This window comes from Antechinus flavipes, chromosome 3 (assembly GCF_016432865.1).
Source record: "Antechinus flavipes isolate AdamAnt ecotype Samford, QLD, Australia chromosome 3, AdamAnt_v2, whole genome shotgun sequence".
NCBI classification, from domain to species: Eukaryota; Metazoa; Chordata; class Mammalia; order Dasyuromorphia; family Dasyuridae; genus Antechinus; species Antechinus flavipes.
This window is the reverse complement of record NC_067400.1, coordinates 2,735,718-2,755,712: the sequence shown is the minus strand read 5'-3', so window position 1 is coordinate 2,755,712 and position 19,995 is coordinate 2,735,718. Positions and strand designations below refer to the sequence as shown.

Genomic DNA, 19,995 nt, shown 5'->3' with positions numbered 1-19,995 from the left:
TCTCTGTGGAGAGAGCCCCTCGGAAATGTTCATGACAACGATAACAAGGGAAATTAATGGGGAAGCAATTTGGTGGTTTGGAAACCCTCATTCTCATGCCCAGTAAAGGATGTTCTTCATAAAAAAAAAAGTAATTCATAATCATCAGTGCCGATAGAGACATTCAGCATCTGCCAAGGGTTTTGCATGTCTCATGGCCATCCTGTGGGGAGGAACCAGAGGCTGGAAACAGTGGCGTCCCTGCCCGGGCTCTCAGCCACACTTAAGATGACCAGTGGGCAGGTCAGGAGGGCACACCAGGACCCCGGGCACAGGCTTTGGAAGAGGTTACTCCACCAAAACAAATTTATATGTTTCTTATAAGCCAAAATACCAACAAGATTTTCAACATGGAAAGGCTAAATTTAAAAATATTCAAAAATAGGAAAAAAAAAAAAGCCTACTACTTAATGAGGGGAAGAAATTGCTTAAAGGAATTGAAAACCGTATTTAGTATCAAGCTTGAAGCTACAAATACAAAAAAGCAAATAAGCCTAGTGAGACCTGACTGTAAAACTGGTCTTACCTTGTCAAAACAAACAAGATTTAGCTGTCCACAGATATTGATCCGCTGAGGGCTTATGCAAAAGATCCCAATCTTTTTCAGTCTCCTTTGTGCATACACAATCCCAGCAGTCATTGCAGCTGGAAGGGCAGGAGGCACAGTAATTGTGATGATATCCAGAGATTCAATAACTATGACGCCAGCCGATACCTAGGTTCAGCCCAGGAAAAAAAATACATGTGACTGCTTCAGAAAGGCCTCTTTTGTAGCAGAGAAAGATTGGGGAGGCGAGCGCAGCCAATCAGGGGCCTTTCTTCACTCTGTTTACATTATATGCCAATGAATGTTGCAGTTCCCCAGTAGTTTCTTGGGAAAAGCCAGGAGAGAATCAAAGCAATTTAGCTTAATTACCCCAGAGAGCCGTTCTAGAATCCCCCAAGGATGAACAAGGCCATAACCCGAGCCTTCTGTACCTTATTCAGTATGCTATGGACGATGGTGTAAATAAATCCAATGCCGGCCACCACGACAAGACAGAGCAGAAACATGTAAGCATCTCGGTAGAGTTTAAAATCCGTTGGCTTAGGATACAGTATGGAACGTACAAGCTGGCCTTTTGAAGTACTAAACCCTGGAATCAGATGTTTGACAAGTTACTACAGCAGAATCGATGATCAAAATAGCAGGAGCAGAAACTATTGGCCCTGTTTAAGACTGGAGTCAGAATGATTGGCTATCAATCTGGAGGATATACAAAAGGCGGAAAGAGATATGTTTTTGTTCAGATATGTAAGTATACACACACGCCTCCCCATGAAATCAAACATACTGTTCTATATTTGAAGTAGCAATGAGATAATTTTTTTTTAAAATTTGCTGACAGTGTTCTCAATTATTCTCTCCCCATACTGAAGTTTTTCATTTGTCTCTAACATTTCCTAATTCAAGTGGCAATACACTTGAAGGACCAAGTCATAAGTCCAAAGGTTTTCACATTTATTACTAGTAAAAGCCTTAAATCCCAGCAGTTTCATACCCAAGAATTATGTCCCTCCAGGAGGATCTTAACTCCAAACAAAGACCAAGAAGTAAGCTAAAGGGAGTGAAGGAATGAGGAAAAATGAAGCACCCAAAAGAAATCACACAGATTTTTTAAAGGGAACTCTCATTAGACTATCCAGAAGTCCTTCCCAGCTCCTCAAATGCTCGCCATTTGGAAATAAGCACTTATGGCTCAATGATGCAGCATGGGTAAATGAAACGCTGCCCACCTGTCCTGACGACCACGGCTCTCACGAGCTCTCCGGTGTAGAAGCGAGTCTGAATGACGGTGGTCCCGCAAAACAAAGTGTGCCGCTTATGGAGCTCGGGGCTATACATTTCATCCTTCATTCCTTTCACATCCACCGAAGGGTTTGGCAAGTTCGTCTTTGTTACAGGAACACTCTCACCTTAAACAGAAAGCTTAAATCCTCAGCACAGAAAGCTTTAACATTTTAAAATCAATCTCCAAAGATATTAAGTGCTGCTCTGAAATAACCTTCAGAAAATTTCAGAGTGACGTGAACTTAAATCGACAAAAAGAGCTGTGGTTCTAGCACAACATCCAGAGATCTGACTTGTATCTCAAATTGCTGAATTTTGCCTGCCAAGAACAAGAAAATTCCATCACCAACATAACTGGTAGGATAGAACGGCATTATTAAACATCCATGTCCTCCTGTTCCCCAGCCTTCATGAGACAAAGGAAAAGTACCCGTCTCCCCCGGTGACTCCAGCTGAGGAAAAGCTGTCACTGGGAGCCAGGACTGGCCGGGACCAGGAGCAAGGCCCATGTGCTGCCGCATCAAAGCAGAAAAAGAGAACAGTGACTGATGGGGAAGATCAAAGATTTTCCTTGTTTCATTCTCCCCCAAAGAGCACCAGCAGCACAGACCAAGGGCTTCTTTACATGCCCCATATTTTGATCCTAACAACTGCCTAGTCGGGAGGATGACCCAAAGTGGTCCCGCGTTACAAAAGGGGAAACGGAGGCTCTGGGCTCCACAGAGAACGACCAGAGCCAAGCCTCTTCCAAGCCCAAGGCCATCACTTCCCAACACATCCATCAGGCTCAAAATGCCTCTTCCCACCTTCATCATTCCCAGGAGATCCACAATTCACTATAGTAGGTTCTTTTTAGACTTCTAACTTTTAGTCTTTTTTATCCCTTAAAGTCACAGTATGAAAATAAAATATTGCATGGATTTCCTATAAAAGCATCCTGCCACTCTGGTGAAGACTTCCCTAGCCCAGCTCTAAGAGCCATCACTGAGCCCGTTTACCTGTAAGCATGCTCTCATTCACAATGCAGGTACCACTGATCAGGACCGCATCACAGGGCATGACCGTCCCATTCATGGGGATGATCATGATGTCTCCAGGTACAAGGTCCGTGGAAAAGATCTCTTCCGTTTCTGAAAGGAACAGAGACTGCGAGTTAAATGCTGGTTTATGTGAAGTAACAGGAACACAAGAGCCAATGGTTCTGTGTCTCAGAGGCTTTTGCCCCCCAGGAGAGAGATATCAGTGGTCCAAGGGGAAGGAGAGGAAGCCTACTGAAACATACTTTTAAATGACTTCAGAACCATGAACATGGCAGCACTGAGGGAGCCCCTACCCTCACGACGCTCCTAATTGAATGGTTGTAACAAAAAAGAGAAGCACCAAGTCCTGCGAGGTCGGGGAGGAGATGCCACCAGAGAAGACTTTCTGGGTAGAAGCAATGGCTGCCAAATGAGCTGGAGCAAGAGCAAAGAGATACCTCCCCACTGGGCAAGAATGACTGGAAAGAGGGACAGAGAGCAGCCCACAGGGAGCCTGCGAGCCAACCAAGGCCGACCTGGGGGGCCAGATGGAGGCCACAAGTGGAAGGTGAAGCCAGGAAGGAGCGGCAGCAGGATCAGGGCTCTGCTTTTTCAAGCTGGAGGGGAGACTATGTTCACACTGGGAAATACCACCAGGAGAAAACAAAAGCCCATGCGATCCACAGCCCTCCCTCAGTGGGGTGTAGAGGACTTAGAGGAAGGATCTCTCCAACTCAAGATCGGTCCCTGCCCAACTCCACAGACTAAGCCCCTTGATACCATCGCACACAGTAGGAATTTGTGTGCAGAATGGAACAGCTTCTACATTTTTCCTCAGGCCAAAAATACAAGGTTTCACTCTTAGACTTTTGGGCTATGGACTTTTAAGTCATCAGTTTATTAGTTTGTGGCAACTCTCAAGATCCTTTTTAGTTCTTCCTACTCAGAGAACTGTTTGAAGTATAAATGCAACCACAGGAATTGTATCTAGCTTTCCACAAAAAGGAGTTTGCCAGCATGGGTCTGTGGACATCCCATCAAAGGATCTGTGGATAAACTTCAGAGATTCTGTAAACTTGGCTAAGAAAAAAAAAGCATCTTCATTTTCACTAACCTTAAATGAAATTTAGCCTTTCCCTCAATCATGATTTTTTTTAGTGAGAAAATGAAATCCATGTCTCTTGGATAGGGTCCATAGGTTCAGAACACATGAAAGGTAGAGAGTTCCTCTCATGACCTCTTGGCAAAGGAAGACAACTGAAGCAACAGGCCAGTTCTGCCCGTGGCGAGAGAACGTCCCTTTCCTGAGAGCTGTCCCCAATCCAGCAGACATGCCTGACTCTCCCGTCTCAACAGAACAAGTTTCCTCCCTAGATCCTCCCTTTGGCTCTCAGTCATGGGCCAGGCCTGCAGTGACAAGCCAGCAGTCTATCTGTCCAGCAGCCTTCCCCACAGCCCTGAGCAGGACACTGCCCAGCTGGGCCAGACCAAGGGCTCCAGGGAGAAGTGACCTCTGCCTGGAGAGAATGGAACGGGCCCAATACGACCTTCTGCAAAGTGCTTCCTCCACTGTCCTACGTGCAATAAGCATCTATGTGAGTATGTGGCTGACAGACAAAATGGCCTTCCAGCTCCCCGCGCCCTCCTGGCGAAGGCACTCGGTGGGGCACTTTCTGACTCACTCTTCCAATCCTTGACCCCTCCAAGGGACAGACACGTCGTGGGCTACTTACCTCCACCAACTCTGCAGACGGAAACTCTCACAGTGCTGTGAGCGGCCACCATATCGTGCAACATGATGTATTGCTGGAAAGAAACAGAGAAACTATCAGAACCCAAGGAAAGTCTGAGCTTAACTATGAAGTGATACTCACACAGGCCAATGAAATTAGAGGTCCAGGGAACTCCCCGCCCCCAACTATCACACACACACTCACTCTCTAAGAATCCAATGACTGCAGAAAACAACAAAAACTGGTCAAAGCTAAAAAGCCGGGCATTGACTCCAGAGACTGGCTCCTCTGGGGACCCTTTCTCTCACCTTCCCCCAGCACGCAGGAGAGCATTCTCCCAATGGAAATGGGGGAGGCTTCTCTGGGGGTGCTGTGTCCACTCTTCCTCCACCCTCCTCACCCCAGCCCAAAAAGCCTAAGCAAGCTCCCTGATCCCAGAGACTCACTTTGGCACAAAGTTATTCCAAACCAGATAATCACAGGTTTCCAGGTTTTCTTACATTGAAGAGTCAAAAATTTAACTTTACGAAGTCAATGAAAAAAAACAGATTTTGCGAAAGAAATCCAAGAGCCAGTTATTTTAAAAGCTGGCTGGGAATCAGAAAGCTCCGGGCTTACGCCCTGCCTCAGTGGCCCCGAATAACTCCCTCAAATGTCTGTCTTGACAATTGCCAAGAACTGAATCGTCAAAGTCATCACAAAAGGCTATAATCTTGGGTAGGAAAGGGAGTCCCAAAACACTGACAACATCAGGAGCTCCAAAGCTCTGAAGGATCGGTTCGAAGGCCTGGGCACCCCAGGACATGTGCTGACCTTCCTAATGGTGTATAAGGAGCTCACGATGGAGATCACAGACATGATCACAATGGCTAGGGCATAGTAGTAGTATTCATCTGTGCTCCACAGGATCACACTGAACAGCTGGAAAACGTAGAAGGGATTGAGAACCTGGAAAACAAAAAGCAAGACCGATTTCAGAAAAGCCTGGGATTACATAAACTAATGCTGAGTGACGTGAACAGAACCAAAACACTGGACACAGTGATCATCAACTATGACAGACTTGGCTCGTCTCAGCAATGCGGTGATTCAGGACAATTTCCATAGACTCGGGATGGAAAATGCCGTCCACATCCAGAGAGAGCGACAGAGACTGAATGTGGATCAAAGCGAGGACCCTCATCCTTTTTTGTTTGTTTGTTCGCTTTTTCTTTCTCATGGTTTTTTTCCCTTTTGATCTGATTTTTCTTGCACAATATGACAAATGTGGAAATATGTTTTAAATGACATTTTTAACCTACATCAATGATTGCTTGTCTTGGGGAGGGTATGGGATGGAGGGAGAAAAATTTGGAAAACAAAATCTTACCAAAATGAAAACTGGGGGCAGACAGATAGTGCAGTGGATAGAGCACCAGACTGAATTCAGGAGGAACCGAGTTCAAATCTGGCCTCAGACACTTAACACTTCCTAACTGTGTGACCCTGAGCAAGTGCCTCAGCAAAAACAAAAACAAAACTGAAAACTGAAAAATGCCTTTATGTGTATTGAAGGGCTTTCCCCATCTACATGAGACTTTTATTTTTAAACTCCATACGCTACACTTCTCCATAGAAGGGACCAGAGAAATCTTTGGATTTTTTTATCTTAATACACTAGAGAAAGCAAGTCCTAAACACAGTCTAAAAACAAAACCCTATCTAGCATTTAATTAACAGTCCAACATTTCTGCAATTTCCTAAGCTGAACAGAGAGGATCCCTAAATGCCAGCTGCCACTGGGGGGCAGTGTGGCATCCCAAATGCACTCAGGATCAGCAGAGACTTGGGCCTCTGGGCACCCGGCTCCCTCTGAACAAGATGACCATGGGGAGATTCCTGAGGCAGCTCTGGGCCCCGCTGGCCTCCTCCCACCCAGGACAAGTCCTTCTGCGTCTGACACAAGGCTGTCTGCAAGGATGGCTGGGGTTGGAAGTTCAGGCCTTCTCAGGAGGCAGACATCTCCAACTGACAGCAGAAAGCCCCTTGGTTCCTGTGATTGAACAAGAAGGGCCCAAAAAACTACAAATTCCACAGAAAAGCAGAGCTTTAGGGAGGCTGCTCAAGTCCTCAGCCTTTGGCCCAGCCCAGGACATCTGGGCCGCTCTTATCCAAGTCCGCCCCTTCATGGCCCCATGGCCCCCTTGCAGTCTTAATCTCTGGCCAAGCTCACGGTCTTTGCTGCCCTGATACCATCTCTCCATCTCATCCTCTGCTGTCCCCTTTTCCTTTTGCCAACATCAGAAAGTCTTCCAAGGAGTCCCATCTTTTCATTATGTGACCAAAGCATTTATGCTTCAGCTTCAAATTTTGACCTTCCAGGGAATAGCCTGTATTAATTTCTTTGAATATTGACTGATGTGATCTCCCAGCTGCCCAAGGGATTCTCAGAAGTCTTCTCTAGCAGATCATTCAATAGCATCTATGCTGTGGTATTCAGCTTTCCTGATAATGAAACTTTCCTAGCCGGACATTGCTACTGGAAAATCCATAGCTTGGACTACAGACTTTTGTCAAAAAGGGGACATCTCTGCTTTTCAGTTTGTCACCCAGATTTGCCCAAGCTGTCCTTCCAAGGCACCTGAGCAATATAAAATTTGACACTGCTTCCATTTCTTCTCCCTCAATTTGCCAGGAAGCAATGGAACCAGTTGCCAACATCTTAGGTTTTTACGCGCTCCTTTCTAGTCCTCATCAAGAATCTCCTTATTACGTATTCAAGTCCTGCCTTAGAATGTTAACAACTGCATAGCTAAAATTGTTGGTACTTCCCCCAGCAACCTTAATTCTGGTTTTGGATTCATGCAGTCTGCATTTCCCATGAAGTATTCTGCACATAAGTAAATACAGGGATAATATAAGCTTTGTCATACTCCTTTCCCAATCCTAAGCAAATCAGCTGTTCCATGTTCAGTCCTGTTGCTTCTGGCCCACATGCCGGTTCCTCAGGAAACAAGAAAGATGATCTGGTCCTTCCAACTCTTTGAGGACCTGCCACCTTTTGTTGTGATCCACACAAAAGCTTGAGTGTCTTCACGAAGCAGAAGTAGCGTGTTTCTTGAACTCCCTCACCTTCTCCATAATCCAGTGTATGTCGGCAATTTGGTCGCTAGTTTCTCTGCCTCTGAAAACCGGCCTGCACTCGAGTACATCCTGGTTTACATCTTGCTGAAAGAAGCCCAGCTTGCAGAATCATAAGCATGACCTTGCTGGCGTGGGAGATGCGCACAAGGGTTCCGTAATTTGGAACATTCCATGGCACTGCCCTTCTTCAGGACTGGGATGTTACCTGGCCTTTTCCAACACATCGGCCATTGTGGAGTTTTCCAAATTTGTTGGCCTATTGAGTGCAGAGTTTTAACAGCATCATCTTTTTTTTTTTAATATTTTATTTTATTTTATTTAATAATAACTTTATATTGACAAAATCCATGCCAGGGTAATTTTTTTTACAACATCATCCCTTGCACTCGCTTCTGTTCCGATTTTTCCCCTCCCTCCCTCCACCCCCTCCCCTAGATGGCAAGCAGTCCTATATATGTTAGATATGTTGCAGTATATCCTAGATACAATATATTTGCAGAACCGAACAGTTCTCTTGTTGCACAGGGAGAATTGGATTCAGAAGGTAAAAATAACCCGGGAAGAAAAACAAAAATGCAAATAGTTCACATTCGTTTCCCCGTGTTCTTTCTTTGGGTGTAGCTGCTTCTGTCCATCATTTATCAACGAAACTCAGGTCTCTTTGTCAAAGAAATCCACTTCCATCAGAATACATCCTCATACAATATGGTTGTCGAAGTGTATAATGATCTCCTGGTTCTGCTCATTTCACTCAGCATCAGTTCATGTAAGTCTCTCCAAGTCTCTCTGTATTCATCCTGCTAACAGCATCATCTTTAAAGATTTTCAATAGCTCAGCTGGAACTCCATCACCTTCACTAACTTTATGGTTAGCAAAGCTTCCTGAGGCCCCTCAACTGCATTCTCCAGGATGTCTGGCTCCTGATCACACCATCGTGATTGTTGATGAAGTTCAGCTCTTTGTTCAGAGCTTTCTTGTCTATCTCTTCTGTATATTTTTGCCACCTCTTCTTAACCTCTTCTACTACTGTTATCTATCTCCCTACCATTTGCCCATTTTTTTACATGAAACACTAAAAGCCCCCAAATCATTAAGACAGCTTGAACCTAATCCTTTAACCCTTTTCTGCTGGATTTTGTAGTATCGTTGGGTTTTTAACAACTAATTCATAATGACAAAGGTGGAATTCCTGCTGTAAACAATTCTAATTGATTTGTGACCCCATTAAGAAAAATTCAGCCTACTTCTATGGTCCTCATTCTTATTCTGAAGCTGAGTTATAATGAGTTGTAACATATTTACTAACACATCCCCCACCCCACCCCCAAAAAATGAGTTTGGAAAGTATGCACTGTCACAAAATATAGGATTTTACAAAGATCTATTTTAATTAAGATAAAAAAAATTAATCAAATCATCCTCCAGGTTTTTGATGTGATTATCAAAGTCATTGCTTCTGAAAATCAAATCAGTTTCTCCCAGCAGACAGAAAGAGGAATGTATTTAAACTATCAAATACAAAGATAGCACAGTTTACAGGGAAATCTCTGACTCTTAAGTGGAAATATAATTTAAAGTACACTTGATTTAAATTCAAACCATCCCAATTTAGTTCAAGAATCATTAAGTACTGTCTGTAGGGATCTATGCTACGCATTGGAGGAAACAGGAAGAGTAGATAAATCAGTGGACCCTAGCCATAGCAAAGCTTCAAATCTGGTACAGGGAAAAAGCAAACAACTAGAAATCCCAGTGTATAAAACAGATGCATGAGCAACATATGAATGCAAAGTTCACCTAAGGAGGACAGATCAGCAAAAGCAAGGGGAAGGTGAATGGTCTTGATTGACCTTGTCAGGAGCATCCTAAGCCACAGAAAACAGCACAAGCAAAGACCAGGACAGAGAGGCAGTGCTGAGTACCAGCAGGGAGATCAGAGCAGAGAACCCCAAGCCTGCCTCTGATGGAGGCCTCTGAGGTCTGCCCCACACCAGCCAGCCAGGGGCCTTACCTCTTTAACCAGAAGTTTAAGGACAGAAGGCACTTTGACAGCAATCTCATTCATTCCATACATCAGTTTTCTGTGGGACAGAAGAGAAAAGTCAGGATGTCAGGGCAAACTCTGGCTTTCCCACCCCTCTTGTCGTCCCCCCCCCCCCCCCTTCCTCCCCAGGTTTCAGTGTTCCGAATCTGAGCCTCGTATTTGTGAGATGCATGCAGATCTGTGCAAAAGCAGCAGGTGCTGGGATGAGAACGGCGTCCACAGAATCAGGCTGTTCTCCACCATTTCCTGACAAATGGCAAAAACTAGACTCTCTAAAACTCCATTTCTAATCTGAAGTCCAATAGACTACTTTTAGCAAAAGAGAAAATAAACACTTCTGCATAATCAAGTAGCATCCTATGAACCAGAAGTGGACATGAAGACCAATCAGCTGAGGATATGCTTCCTGTCACTGCCTAATTCTCAAGGAGGAAAAAAGTTTCCCTTATAGTAAATTAGAATTTTAAATGAGTTAAAGGCTAAACTTTAGTTCTTGGAAAAAACATTGTAGCTTTTTGAGTTTTTTGTTTGAAACCACTTCTATTTCATTTTAAAATAGTGACCTTAAAGAACTGTATTTAAGTACAGATTTCATTAATTTAGTGAATGACACTTCCAAAGTCATTTGTCAATTCATTACCAAAATCAAAATCAATTTACTGATCAATTGAAGCTTAAATAATTTAACTTCTCTTTAATGTCAAAATCACAGTATTGGAGAGGACACCAAGCGTAAATAGGCCGGAACATTCACTGGCGTTTGGATTTTCTGTACCTGTAAGCGTGTGTCTCCTTCGCCAGCCCTGAGCTGTGTTGTTCATAAATTGAAGTACAAGAAACACCTTCATCCAGGCCCCTAAATAAATAAATGAATTCTTACTTTAATCTAAATCTAAAATATTTAAATTCTTGATACTTGGGTAAAAGTTTGAGAATTCTACTCTATGTAGGAATCCTTAGCTACAGTTCTAGGATAAAAGAGAACTTTTAAATTGTCATCATAAATCTTATCCCACAAAGGAAAAAAATCCTTTATTTTTTTTTTTTTTTGGGGGGGGGGAGGAGGATCTCTTAAGTTGTTTACTAAGTATTTTCCACTGCATTATAATTCAAATAATATCAAGTGAGCAGAAATATTTTATTTACTATTTTTAAATTAGTTTACACACACACACACACACACACACACACACACACAACACACACACACACACACACACCCTTCTTCCTAGGCCACATTCAAACACAATTTAACAGAAGGTCAGGATCAGGGGCCTCTAAGAGAAAGAGGACCAGCCAATATAGCATCACCCTGCCCCAGATGTGCTCTGCTCCCTCCTCACCTGACCATAACCACTCCTACAGGGCTCTAGTAGGACCCAATTTCAAGAAGGCGCTGTCCCTGAAGGCCATTTTTGGGGGACACATGAAGGAAGGAGAAGGCAGCAGGGGTCTCCTCTACTTCTGGACATAATTATAGCAAGCTCTTTTTATGTCTGACTTTGCAAACACTCAAGATGTGATCTATCTAAAGCTAAAGGAGAAAACCCCCACTTACTTTAACACATCAAAGTTCTGGAGGGAGTCATGCCAGAAGTACCTCACACTGTGGTGCGTGAAGTAACGAATCTGCAAAACACAAAGCGTCAGAGTGGGCACCCAGATACCCTGGCCTTTCACATTTCAGTTGATTCCTAATATTCACTTTAAAAAGACATGAAATTGGGCTCCAGCACATCTTCAAGGGCTCCAGCTCCTAGACAGACATTCTCAGGCCCTCCCCGCTGGACCAAAAGGCAGACAGAGGTGACGGTACCTGTTGGGGCTGGGCAAGGTCACGCTGGTTCTCTTCAGACAGGTCCTCAGGGAAATGGAAATGAGCAGCGTGGCCATTGGACACTTTTTTATTTACTGTTTTAGGGCTTGAAAAAGAGTGGTTTTCTAGAGAAAGAAAGCGAACTTTTGCACAAAACCATATCCTGAATTCATCCTTGAAAAAAAAAGAGAGAGAGAAACAATGTTCATTCTAGCATTCTTGTTTTCCTGTACGTATGCCATATGACAATCAATCAAAAAACCCTTCACAAAGGACTCCTCTTGTCCTACAAGCTCTCAATTGAGGGCCGAGGAGGGCTCACAGGCGGTTTCAAGTCATGGTGCCATGGGCTATTAATTCAAATTCATCACTACCAGCCTAATTCCTCCAATTCCATTTGGCAGCTGGGAAAATACAGCCTCCTGATCACAGTTCAGTCATAGCTCAATGTTCCCCAATTCCTTCATTCTGAAAAGTCTCCGGAACATTCAAAATTTAGTTCAAACCTGGTCATTTCCAGATAAGAAGTACAAAGTAACAGGAACTATCAGACTCTTTCCTTGTGACTTTTGTCTTCACACCTACCCCAAAAAGCAGCTATTACCCTCCCCATTTTACAGATGGGGAAACTAAGGTGAGCAGATGTAGAGGGGGCACTATGGCCCCCATCCTGTGATTTCCTCATACAGATAGGAACCCAACCTGCCAAACACTCAAAGGGTTGAGGACTCATCCCTGGCAACCCTAACATCCTCCAAGACAAGCCTTGATTTGAAGGATATTAGCTTGTCCACAAGGCAAGATGGCACCTTCATAAAATCAAGGTTCCTGTTGGTTTTTGGTTTATGAAAAAAGACCTTAACTCTGCAATTTGTAAAATAACCGCCAACTAAAGCAAAGGAGATACTCTCATTTTTAGCATGAAGAAGCAACATATGGACATGGCTCTCATCAACAATGAGGTGACCGAGGCCAGTTACAATGATGTTGTGATGGGGAGAGCCATTCACATCCAGAGAGGACTGTGGGAACTGAGGGAGGATCACAACTAACATTTTCACTCTTTTTGTTGTTTGCTTGCATTTTGGCTTTTTTTCTCTTTTTTTCCTTTTTGATCTGATTTTTCTTGTGCAGCAAGATAAATGTGGCAATAAGTATACAAGAATTCCATATGTTTAGCATATACTGGATTACTTACCATCTAGAAGAAAGGGTGGAGGGAAGAGAGGGAAAAAATTTGGAACACAAGATTTTGCAAGGGTCATTGTTGAAAAATTATCCATGTATATGTTTTGAAAATAAAAGGCTTTAATTAAATTTAATTTAAAAAATTAATTAATTAAAAAAAGAAGCAGCAACATGAAGGCCAGGCCCCATAATGACCAGCAGGAAGCTCTGCAAGAGCCAGGCCTCCTCTAGGCTTCCAGGCTCATGCCTACCAATTTGGGGATGGTTTTGTATGTGAAACACCCCATGAGGTGATAATCAATAAAAACAAATGAGAATTCCAGGTAAGACTGATTCAGCAAACATTCCATAAGGGATTACTCTGTCTGGAGGCCTGAGCTCAGAGCCAACCCCTACCACAATGCTAATGGGAGAGGCACAGAGTGCACTGTCAATGCTGGGCAACCCGAAAAGGGGGAACTTCTGACACACAAGCCTGTTTCCCAGAGAAGTAGACTCTGAAAGGGGAGAACAAAAAGACCCTGAAATTCTGGGTCTTGTGGACCAGTGTGGCTAGAAAGCCAGGTGTGTCCCATGGAAGAACATGGAGGTCCCACAGAAGGCCTGGAGCTTCCATCGCCAGCCAAGCACTATGGGAGCAGCAAGTTTTTGCAAAGAGAGACGGCTCAGTCAGAGCCATACCTTAACAAGGGCATCTTCCCAGCTTACAATGGAATGGCAGCAAACACAACTGACAAACTACTCGGTAGACGAGGCCCAGAAGATGAGGGCCAGCGTCCAAAGAGGGGAGAGAGGAGGGGGTCAGCCACACTCACCGTCGTCCGCAGCAGGACCACCTCGCAGTCCTGGAGGGCTGCTCTGAGGCACGTGGCCTTCACTCGCCACTCGGGCATCCAGTAGAGGAGGAGGAGGAGGAAGCCGCCAGTACAGATCACCCCAAATGCAACTATGAGCAGCTTCCAACGACTCAGATTGTACCCATAAATCTCCTGCACACAAATAGGAAGGCAAATAGTGAGCAGCCGTACCTTTAGCATTTTAGGCAGAGAAGTTAACCGCTTACCATTTGAAATCTGAGCAGTCAACCTGCGTGTTCAAAGCGATCCTTGTTCTTGCTTTCCCAACTATCTGCCCAATACACTGCTTCCCCTGGGACACTTCCTGAAACCATCCTAGGCACGCTAGCGGGCATTCAACAAACCAGTCTTTGTGGGGATTTCTCGATTACCCAAGAAATAACCAGCCACTTGTGACTGAAGAATGCCCCGCAGGGTCAATAAACGAACTGGCCGACATTTCCATGACAGGATACTCACCACAGACCCTCCACTGCATCTGAACATGAGAGGGACTAGCTTCCAGCAAAGTATTCACACGCCCCTGCGCACGATTAGCTACCAACCCAAAGAGTAGAGCTGGAACCCGACTTTAAGCACCTAGATGATCTGGGTGCCACGAAGTAAAAATGCCCAAGGATGGGGACAACATACATTTGCACTAAATTAAAACATTAAGCAGCAACTACATAAAAAGTACTCTGTGTGTGTGTGTGTGTGTGTGTGTGTGTGTGTGTGAGAGAGAGAGAGAGACAGAGACACAGACACAGACAGAGAGACAGACAGAGACAGAGACAGAGAGAACAAGAGTGAAAGCATGGAGCTACGATGCTCCATTGATGGGGCTCCCAGCTCACAGAAAAGCAAGTTTGCTGGGGAAGTGAATTATGGGGCTTAGTGGGAAATGACCACTACATTGTTCTCTTGGAGAGGGAGCCCTGCTTCCGTAATCCACATCTCCCCTAACAATGGTGATGGGTGTGAGAACAATCCACATCCTCAGCTAGCCTCCTTTCCAACAATCCACGGCCAAAAGGTTTGTTTCGCTCAGTAAGCCGGCTGGCCTGTACTACAGGAATCCCTTCCTCCCCTCTCAATCCCCCCTCCGGCGCCCGTGGTAATTTTAGCTACTATTAGAACTAGCCGGTTGGCACAGTGGACAGGGCCCCCAGGCTGAGCCCCCACCCTGCTCCTCAGCACAAACCAGACAAGAGAATTACCATTTCTTCCTCTTGGCCTTGATTAATAGTCTTCTTTTCTTCTTTGTCCATTTTTACTGCGTTACAAAATTACTCCTCTGCTTCAGAACACTTGAAGATAACTAAGAGGAAAAAGAACAAGAATTTGCTACATTTAATGCTGAGTTCTTCAAGGAGCTGCGTTGTCTGTGCCCGGGCAAACCCCACCCCACTCGGGCAGGTTCGCTGGGACAGGCCAAGTCTTGGCAAAAAAGCCTTTGAGCTCCATAGGCCTCAGAGGCTGAGGGGGTCAGCTATTGTCTTGGCTCGGAGTTGGAGACATCTGGGGTTAAGAGGGCAACCCTGGCCCTCTTGAGCGCTCGAAGCCTCCCACATGGGCCGTCTGGCCCACTCTCCCCAGGCCTTAGTAACCAAGGCACAGATTGGAAGAAGGGCAGCCCCCTTGCCTGAAGCAATGAGACCAGCTCATTCTACTCTCTCCTGAGAAATAAGGACAGCCCTCCCCTTCCGTCTGTGGCCCCACTGGGCCCGGCACCAGCCGGAAGAGAGGCCAGTCTCTGCTTGGCCCTGCGGCACTTGATCTTCTCCCCCACAGCAGTTTCCAGCTGAGGCCCAGGCCTCCCCTCACTAGAACTGCACGCTTCTGCCCCTCAACCCCGAGGGGTCTGCAGCCCCTCACAAACAGGAGCCAGGCCCACAGCGAGCCGCCTCAGGGAACCCATCGTTCAGTGAAGCTTTGTAAAACGAGGCAGGGCCAGCATCGATTCAGATCACCAACCGTGTTCCCGAGAGATGTCAGGCACTGGGAATATCAACACCAAGAATGGGGTAAATCAGCCCTCGATTGATCAGGGTAACTCGGATTCTAATCTGATGGAAATGAGGGCGCCGAAAACCACGTGGGACTCAGACACCTTCAACCCTTCGGCAGAAAGGGCCTTAGGACACGCAGTGAGCCAGCAGCTGGGGCAGGCCCGAGATGGGGAGGGGCCAGAGAAAAGAGGGAGCAGATTGGAGCAAGGGGGCTGCAGGGAGACCAATGAGGGGGAAATGACAGCTGTGTGAAGGGAGCGAGAGGAGATGACAGGAGGTCGTGAAGGGGTCTGAGGAGAGCTGAGGAGCTAGGGAGGGCCCCCAAGCCCAGGAGCAGACAGGACTCACCCGTCTGTGCCCTCCACGGCAGGTTACCCGTCACTCCCGGCCAGTTCCCAGGTCCCCTCCCCTTCCCCAGGTCATTGCTCCTGAAGCACCCACATTTCCCCCCATAATTCTCTACAACCTCCCTACCCCCCCCCAAGCAAGCACTGTGCTCAGCACACAGTAATCACTCAAGTTTTTCTTAAATGTTCTTTCTCTCACTGACTCATTTAGTCAGTCATAACAAGTGGCTGAACTTGAAGCCACAAAGAGCTGCATTCAAATCCTGCCTCAGACTCTTGGTGGCTCTGAAACCACAGGCACAGCTGAGATCCTAGTTTTATAAAACTTTATAAAAGTTATATGAGAAAACAGGCACAGAAACACCTGCAGACTCTGGAGGGATACAGAGCCAGTTGCCAGCCTTAGTAACCTAAGGCACCTAAAATGCTCCTTTCTTTTCCCCAGAATGCCAATGGAACAAGTCTTCTGTCCTCAGCTAAGAGCCTGCCCTAGGTGACTCTGACTGAAAGATCCCAGGGCTGTTTGGCCAGGACAGGAAAGAGAGAGCTCTTGGGAAACAAAGGCAGCAGAACAAGAGGGCAGACCCAGAAACCCAAGAACCCTCAGTGATTTCCCAGTTAGGTGGAGCCCATTGTTCCAGGATGTCAGCTTGGGGTCTTTAGAAATCTGACTTTTGCACTCAGTGTGTCAGCTCCTGATTCCAGCCTGATATTGGCCACAAACCAGATCCAAGTCCGTGACAGCACTAGGGACAACAGGAGGACGAGGGCCAGAGCCCTGCCTCATGGTACAGAGAACTTCCCCTTGTGGCCCTCAGCTCTTTCATCAAAAACAGGAGACAGAAGCTGCTTGTGCACATGCCCACTGTGACCCCATCCCACCGGCCTGTGCAGTAATCAGGCAGGGTAGGTTGGCGTGACATCTTTCTCCAGGATCTCCAAAGATCTGCCGTGTCCCCACCACAAGTTTAGGCCTTGTCACTTGTGTTCGAGTGTCTCCTTTATTCTCCACGGGCCTCCCGGGGCCTGGAAATCAAATTCAGCTAGTTCTGGACACTCAATAACACAACTTGCTCCCAAGTCTGCTGGGACGGGGGACGGCCCCTTGTCACTAACCACCCCTGAGAGGGTTGTGCCAAAGGGAGCAGAAGGAACGATCAGGACTCGTACGTTTTTGCTCCCTCGGGTCAGTTCTTCCTCCCTCCCAAAGCTGAGCGAAGCAGTTCTGGGGCAAAAGGAGGCACATCTGTCCATTTGCTTTCTTAAGTAAGCAAAGTAGGGAAATGGACAGTCCCAGGAGGTTACCCTCTTCCAAAGTGAGGTGGGAAGCCAGGACTCTTGAGAGCTTAGGACAATGGACATGGCCACGACAGGCGGCTTTCTGCTGCAGCACTCTTAAGGTCAGGGAGGAAACCAGGCAAGAGCTGGAACACCAGCAGACTGGCCCCATTTCTCTCACTCCTTCACTCAGAAGGAGGTCATCGGGCTCCCTGGGGTGGGCCAAGCCCTCCCCCCCACACCCATCAAGCAGCTCTCACAGTCTCAGGTGAGCTGGTGGGGAAGAGCAAACTCACACTGTCCATCAGCCAACAGGCAAGTGGAGGAAGAGGCAGAGGCTCGCTCTGGAGGTGGGAAGAACCCAATGTTCTCTGCCCCACTTGGAGGCCGGGCCAGCAGGAGTCCAACAAGAGATAATCAGGCAGAACCAGGAGATCGTTATATACCTCAACAATAATACTGTCTGAGGATGTATTCTGATGGAAGTGGATCTCTTCGATAAAGAGACCTAACTCAGGTTCAATTGATCAAGGACGGACAGAAGCAGCTACACCCAAAGAAAGAACACTGGGAAATGAATAGAAACTGCTGGCATTTCTGTTTTTCTTCCCGGGTTATTTTTACCTTCTGAATTCAATTCTCCCTGTGCAACAAGAAAACTGTTCGGTTCTGCACACATATATTGTATCTAGGATATACTGTAACCTATTCAACATGGAAAGGACTGCTTGCCATCCAGGGGAAGGGGTGAAGGGAGGGAGGGGAAAAATCGGAACAGAAGTGAGTGCAAGGGATAATGCTGTAAAAAATTACCCTGGCATGGGCTCTGTCAGTAAAAAGTTATTAAAAATAATAATAATAATAAAAATTAAAAGCAAACAAAACCATTTTAAAAAAAGAGAGAGACAATCAGGCAGCTCTCCACCTGAAATGGTCCCGGCCTGCCAGGACTGCAGCAGGGGCTTCCCTCATAAAAATGCTCACTTCAATTAAAACCAAAACAAAACCAAGCCAAAGCCTACAACACAACCCCCCCAAGGAGACAGAAAAAAACAAGGACCAAGTCCCCATTCCAAGAGGTGAGTGATGGGCCCAAGAGCTTCCCACCTCAGAACAGCCCAAAGGACCGCTGCCACAGCCGAGATCAGTGGGCACTAACATGGGAGTGTCAGGGAAGGATCCAGGTGGGGGGCCCTGAGGCCCAGAGGGAACCCCAGGACTGAGCAGGCGAGTGGACTGGAGGACTGGAGAGCGGGAAGAGGGAACTAACAGATTCCAGATGTAGATTAATAGAGCTACATCCTCAAAGAGATGGGGGAAGTAAAACTAATTTGCAAATAACTCTAAAACAAGATAGTAACAATGGCGCACACACACACCCTCTTGTTCTTTAAAATTTGCAAATCACTTTTCATCAGTTTTTTCATCGGAGGATCACTCCAGCCCTGGGAGGTAATGCTCCTCTTATCCCTACTTTACAGATGAGGAAACTGAGGCTCACAGAGCTTGTAAGAATGGCGCAGAACTGGAACTCCAGCCTGGCTGACTCTTGGCCACAACCACACCGGCAGGTAGAATGCTAAGGAGGGACAGAGTCCTGAGGCCACCCAAGGAGCCTAAAAGCCAACAGACATGGAGTGTTCTGCTCACTGAGGCCAGCTGTCCCTGAGGAGGACAGAAAGAAGGGCGGGCTCTGGAGGCTAGAGGGAGACCCTGAAGGCAACTTTAGGAACACAAGCAGGCTGCCAACTGCCTCCAGGTACCTGGGCTAGAAGAAGGGATGATAATCAATCAAATCAAGTAAAAAAGTTTCCCGGGAGCATTCACTCATTAATATTATATTAATAATATAATAAATATATTAATAATAATTAAAATTTTGGGCAAGTCAGGACCACTTGTTGAATTTTTAAAAGAACAGGCTGGTTTCCTGGGAAGCTGGTTCCCACCTGCCCAATGTGATTGGGGGGGGAGGGGGAAGAGAGAGGACCGACCTCTCAGGAGGGCCTCGAGAGCTGGAGTTCCCATCTGGGTCATCTGATCTGAACTTCTTAAATACATTAACAGCTATTTCCCCCCCTTACAATCTCCTGCACTTAATTCACTTAAAAATATTCTGAGGAGTCTATAGGCATTTAGGGTCAAAGGAGACACGAGGACCCAGAAGCTTATCATCCGCAGGCTGGTCACCGGACGGCAGCCACTTTCAAAATGAAGGCCCTGAACAGAATAGGCTTTCAGAGCCCAAACTTATTTTTAACAATTCCTGAGTCACAAGTCAAACATTCACTAACACATTGGGGGAAGGAGGGGGCGGGGGAGAGACAGGGCTGCTGGGGGCTGTGGATAAGCCAAGCAGCCAACTTGCAGCCTCCTCTTGTGGACTTTCTGCCGGCCAGCCGAGGGTTGCTTGGGCTGGGTTCTGTTCTCATAAGCACAGCCCTGAATATATTTAACCAAAAAATTAACCACAGGATGTCGATTGTAAATCCCACAAGATCAGGGGCAGCCTCTCTGCATCCTATCCCCCATATGTGATTTCTTCTCCACTAGTCAGTCACTTAAACTTTTTTTTCAGTGAATATCAACTGGTTAAGGATCAGGTCATAAAGTTAGCTCCATCTTCATTTTTGGCTTCCTTTCCCCTCTGAAGAAGCTTTCTTTCTACTTTTTCATTTGGAATTTGTCCAAATTAAAACATTCTTCTTACCCTGCAAAAAAATACGGC

The 19,995-nt window shown here is 46.1% G+C and overlaps 1 protein-coding gene across 2 annotated transcripts in view; it reads right to left on the bottom strand.

Moving 5' to 3' along the window:
• Window positions 1-19,995, bottom strand: part of ATP13A3 (ATPase 13A3) — a 64,028-nt gene that overhangs the window by 24,180 nt on the left and 19,853 nt on the right. For both annotated transcript variants that reach the window (XM_051991596.1, XM_051991598.1), the window contains exons 2-13: window positions 14,851-14,951; window positions 13,610-13,783; window positions 11,607-11,780; window positions 11,349-11,419; window positions 10,566-10,646; window positions 9,758-9,827; window positions 5,436-5,570; window positions 4,623-4,695; window positions 2,869-3,000; window positions 1,816-1,995; window positions 1,018-1,175; window positions 566-754 (exon numbers count right to left, since the gene is read on the bottom strand). In XM_051991596.1, the coding sequence (XP_051847556.1) occupies window positions 566-754; window positions 1,018-1,175; window positions 1,816-1,995; window positions 2,869-3,000; window positions 4,623-4,695; window positions 5,436-5,570; window positions 9,758-9,827; window positions 10,566-10,646; window positions 11,349-11,419; window positions 11,607-11,780; window positions 13,610-13,783; window positions 14,851-14,901 (1,488 nt within the window). In that variant the 5' untranslated portion in view covers window positions 14,902-14,951. The remainder of the gene's footprint in view (window positions 1-565; window positions 755-1,017; window positions 1,176-1,815; window positions 1,996-2,868; window positions 3,001-4,622; window positions 4,696-5,435; window positions 5,571-9,757; window positions 9,828-10,565; window positions 10,647-11,348; window positions 11,420-11,606; window positions 11,781-13,609; window positions 13,784-14,850; window positions 14,952-19,995) is intronic.